This window comes from Orycteropus afer, unplaced genomic scaffold, assembly GCF_000298275.1.
Source record: "Orycteropus afer afer isolate SDZICR_OR568_19922 unplaced genomic scaffold, OryAfe1.0 scaffold00726, whole genome shotgun sequence".
Classification (NCBI taxonomy): domain Eukaryota; kingdom Metazoa; phylum Chordata; class Mammalia; order Tubulidentata; family Orycteropodidae; genus Orycteropus; species Orycteropus afer.
The window spans coordinates 409885-415014 of NW_006922313.1; the positions used below are offsets into that span (position 1 = coordinate 409885).

At 60.3% G+C, this 5130-nt stretch overlaps 1 protein-coding gene across 1 annotated transcript in view; it reads right to left on the reverse strand.

The window, feature by feature from the left end:
• The window catches only part of SHISA7 (shisa family member 7), a gene marked incomplete at its 5' end in the record, with an annotated part of 8006 nt that overhangs the window by 288 nt on the left and 2588 nt on the right, over positions 1-5130 (reverse strand). The window contains 4 exons of the mRNA XM_042783196.1: positions 1-406; positions 981-1130; positions 1811-1876; positions 4554-4708. Coding sequence (XP_042639130.1) covers positions 1-406; positions 981-1130; positions 1811-1876; positions 4554-4708 — 777 coding nt within the window. The remainder of the gene's footprint in view (positions 407-980; positions 1131-1810; positions 1877-4553; positions 4709-5130) is intronic.

Genomic DNA, 5130 nt, shown 5'->3' on the forward strand with positions numbered 1-5130 from the left:
CCGGGGCCCAGCAGGAGGTTGGAGTGCGAGGCGGCCAGGCTGGCCCGCGCCGAGGGCTCGGGGGGCAGCGCGGGGCTGCGCGGCGGCGACAGCAGGTGCTCGCGGCTCTGGCGCAGGGCCTCGGGCGACGACAGCAGCAGGTGCTCCTGCGACACGAGGCGCGCGCGCGGCAGCGTGAACTCGTAGCGCGAGGCGCGGCCGCCGTCGCCCAGCAGGTGCTCCTGGGACATGACCCGGCGCGGGTGGGGCGCGGGCGCCAGGCTCAGCTCCTCCGGGCCGCCCCAGGCGTCCATGCGGTAGCCGCCGCCCGTGCCGGGCCGCCGCAGCGTGTGCAGGGGCAGCGTCCCGCGGGGCACGTCCGCCAGGTGCGAGCGCTTCAGGTAGGCCTCGTCCAGATCCTTCTCGGCTGCGGGAGGGGAACGGGCCAAGGAGGTGGGTCCCTGGGCAGCCGACACCCCACCTGCGCCCTTACCCGTCGGCCCCTCCTCCTGGGCTGGGCCTTGCCCCCTGCCCTCTGCGCCAGGACCCGCAGAAGGCGGTTCCCCAACTTTCATCAGAAGAAACCCGTGCCCTGCAGGCCGAGACAGAACCCCAGGCCCAGCCTGCAGGCAGGACCAGTGCATGGGACCTCCCCGAGCTGAGAGGTGGGGAACTTGCAGATGCTTCTGACCTGCTGGATCCAGCCACACCTGAAGCCGGCCAGCCCCAATGCGCTTAGTTGTGTGGATGTTCACCACCAGCACCACCACCCTTTTTTTTTTTTTTTTTTTAAATTTTTGCTCAGATTGTATTTCTATTCATTGTAAATTCAAGTCATGGAGAACAAGATCAGCTTGCAGGGAGCAAGGCCTTCCATTTTAAACAAGCTCCCCCGGGGCACCTCTGGACAAACTTGGAGAATGCTGTGTGTCTGTGCGGGTGTGTGTGGGGATCTCAGCCGTTAGCGGCTGAAGGGGCCCTGACCCCCTCCCAGGACTTACCCAGCCTCTTCAGGGAGGAGTAGCGGTTGAGTTCTGACTTCACCGCAGCCTCGTAGGACGGGGGCAGGTGTGAGAGGTTGTGGAAGGACCGGGAGCAGGACAGGGTGGAGTAGTGCAGGGAGGGGCTGGGCGGCGCTGCTGCTCGCCAGTCTGGGGCAGAGGGGCGGGCCGAGGTCAGGCCTCAGCCCTCCCTCAGACCCGGGGTCCTGACTCCCACCCCTCCTCCCTCAGACCCGGGTCCTGACCCCACCCCTCCTGCCTCAGACCCGGGTCCTGGGGTCCTGACCCCACCCCTCCTCCCTCAGACCCAGGTCCTGACCCCCAGCCCTCCTGCCTCAGACCCAAGGCCCCTAGCACCACCTCCCTCAGAGCCAGGAGTGTGGGCCCTCAGTTCACTCCTTCCTCAGAACCCTCCTCTCTCATCAGACCCAGGAGTTCCCCCTGTCCCCACCCCCTGGCGATTAGAACTCTAGAACTCCAGCCCCTCAGAGCTCCAGAAATTCCGGCTCCCTCTGCACACGCCCTCCTCTCAGGAGCCAGGCGTGTGGGACAGTGGGAAATGTCACAGGAAGGGAGTGGCCTTGGTTTGCTGGGCACTCACTGTGTGCCCGCCTCCTGGGGGTGTGGCCCACACATCCTCCCACCAACCCAGGTCAGAGGGAGAAGGACACTGTGCAAGTGAGGGCACTGGGGGGGCCTGGCGGCCTGGCCGGGCTGGGAGCCCGTGAGGCGCTCTGCGAAGGGATGTGGACAGTGCAGCCTGCCCTGCCCCCAAGCCCGGGCGCCCTCCCGGGGCCCTGGTCTGTGCGTACCCAGCATACCCAGCGTACCCAGCGCGGCAGCATGGTGCTTGGGGCTGTTGGCGTTCAGGTGCATGTAGTTGTGGTGCAGGTTATCTGTGAGGCCGAGAAGGGAGGCATCACCATCGTGGGCCACTCTCCAGCAGCACCACTGTCCTGGGCTCGGCCCCGTGGCCAGGACCTCATCCATGCCCCACAGAGCAGCCCATGCCATTGGGCATACAGGGGACACTGAGGCTGGGGTACTAGAAGGTGGAGAGGGGGCACAGGCTCATGGCTGGGGGAGGTGGGCTTGTCCCCATCTTCACCACGTACCCAGCGCCCAGGAGTCTCCTGGGCCCCAGCTCCAGTCGTCCTGCTTCCTGAGTCTGCCCCAGTCCATCCTCTGCATGGCCACCCCCAGCCACCCTTGTCTTCTTCCTCCTGGATCATCAACCCAGGCTTCTGGTCGACCAGTTCGTTCACCTCCAAGATCAGCCCTTGCTTCCCTGCTGCTCAAGACCTTGCCATGGTTGACGGCCCCCAGAGGACAAAGTCCAAGCTGGGAATGGCATCGTGGGCTTGCAAAACCCAGCCCCAGCCGAAGTTATGATAAGTTCTTGGCCACAGCCAACCACCCTGATGGAGTGTAGTTGGACCTGTGGGCTCGGGACCATGGTCACAGGGGACATCAAGCTCAACCGGCATAACATACTACACAAACGCACGTTCTACAGCCCACTTTGATGAGTACCGACTGGGGTCTTACAAGCCTGGAAGCAGCCATCTATATACAACAATGGGTCTCTCCTCGTCCAGAGCAAAGAAGAATGAAGAAAACCAATTGGTCCAAGGTACTAGTGGACTATGCAGACCTCAGCCTACATGACCCTGAGACCAGAACTAGACAGGGCCCAGGCGCCACTGTCAACCACCTGGAAAGAGATCAGTGCAGGAGATCCTGGAGAGAGCAGGAGAGAGACGTGGAACAAAACTCAAAATCATAACAAAGGCCAGGCTCACTGGTCTGATAAAGACTGGTGAGACCCCTGAGAGTATGGCCCCCAGTCATCCTTCAGGCCTGGAATTGAACTTACTCCTGTGGCTTCCAGCCAAATAACAGACAGGCCTATGGGGTGAATATTGACATCAGGCAAATACACTCCTTTCCAGTAATACATCAGACAGTGTTTCACTGGTATTCATAAGGTTTTCAGTGGCCAGTTCTTTGAGAAGTGATGGCCCCCTTCCTTCTTCCAAGTCTGTTTCAGTCTGGAAGCTGGGAAAATCTGCTACAAAAGACCTCTTCAAGTGCTGAAGAGCAAAGATTTCTCCTTGAAGACTAAGGTGCGCCTAACCCAAGCCATGGTATTTCCAATCAGCTCATATGCATGTGAGAGCTGGACAATGAATAAGGAAGACTGAAGAAGAGTTTGATGCTTTTGGGTTGCGGTTTTGGTGAAGAATGGTGAAAGCACCACGGTCTGCTTAAAGGACTAACAGATCTGTCCTGGAGGAAGTGCAGCCAGAATGCTCCTTGGAAGCGAGAATGGCCAGACTTTGTCTCACCTACTTTGGTCATGTTGTCAGGAGGTGCCATTCCCTGGAGAAGGCTGTCATGCTTGGTAAAGTGGAGGGTCAATAAAAAAGGGGAAGGCCCCCCCCACAAGATGGAGAGACACAGTGGCTGCAAAAATGGGTTCAGGTAGAGCAGGGATCGTGAGGCTGGCACAGGACTGGGCAGTGTTTCGTTCTGTTGTCCACGGGGTCGCTGGGAGTCGGAGACAACTCCACAGCACCTAACAACAACAACAGCAACAGGTACGCTCCTTAGAACAATCAACCATGAGGTCAGAGGGCGGTGTTTGCGCAGGGAGATGGCTGGGGGGGCAGGAATGCCAGGGAAAGAAGGCCACAGGGAAGAGGTACCTACAGAGAGGAAGCGGGCAGAGAGCTATTACGTTGTGGGGAATTACAGTCAATATTATGAAACAAAATGTGTACGAACTGCCATTTGGCAAATGCATTTGCTCTGTAAAATTTCACCCAAATCACATTTGAAAAACAAACAAAAAAGCCGCAGCTGGCACGGGTCAGGGATGGGTCTAAGGTGCGGGGGTCTGTGCCCTGAGCACCACGCCAAGGCGCAGCTCTGGTAAGCGGCTTCCAGGAACCATGGCAGCCTCCCTGCCAGCTGTGAGCAGTCACTCAGCTACTTCCAAGGAAACGTGTGCAAGCCCCCCCTGGGTTGGCGCACTGTGTGGTCTTGCTCTGCTGAGGGTAGAAAGAGAAGAAACTGAGAGAAAGCCCAGAAAGCCTCGGAGCCCACCGCGACCGGTTGCCCGTCACTGCAGGCAGGCAGGTGCAAGGGCCATTTTCAAGCAGGGTCACTGGGCGTTAAGTAAAAGCCGAGGTGGACCTGTGTCTTGGCGCCGATGGATGCTGAAGTTGTCTGAAGAATGCGTTAGACGTCTGCATGGGGCACGGCGCCAGTGCCGGCCTTGGGCGCCATTTTCCGGAGACACTTCATCCCCCCCCTCCCCTCAGGCCACGCTTCTGATCCCCAAATGAGCTGGGGAGCCCCGCCGCGGACTTCCCAACAGGCTACACGCTGTTCCCCTGCCTCTGCCCACCCCTCATCCGGCGCCCTCCTGGCTGGTCGGCAGGAGGGGGACCAGCTCACTAGGGCACCCCCCAGCACTGCCCCGAGCCAGTCGGTCATGGATGGTACCGATGAAGGGGGACGGCCCAGGAGAGGCACAGGGAGGGCTGTGGGCATTGCAGGACCACTCACCGAGATTGGACGGCTTAACCGTGTTGTACAGGTTCTTGGGCGTCCTTGGCACCATGCTGTCGGCACCGCCGACGCCCGGGGTCAGAGAGCTGCTTCTGGCCCGGTCCGGACGGGTCCCAGGCCCCCCCTGGTGCCTTAGAATGTCCACCAGAGCTCTGCAGGTGGTAGAAGGGGGATCAGGGGACAGGGACGGCGTGACCCGGGTCTCCTTCCCTCCCTGCTCTCGCCTGTGGCTGCAATCTGTCCGCTTAGCCAGGCTTCTCATCCCGCCCAAGCCTTTTCTCCCAGACCCCATCCCATTCCCGCTGGCCAGGCTCTCTCCAGGACAATGCCCACTTCCTACCCGTTGGCCCTTTCCCACGTGCCACGCCTTATCCCAGAAACCACGCCCATTCATCGCTGGTCACGCCCCTCCATGCTGGTCACGCCCCTCTGGCATCAACTTGTGCCTCACCCACCCCGAGGTCCCTGTGGCCATGCCCCCACTTGAAGGCTTCTGCTAATGTCTCCCAGGAGCTCTGGTGGTGTAGTGGCTAAGGCATTTGACTGCTAACCAGAAGGCTGGTGGTTCAAACCC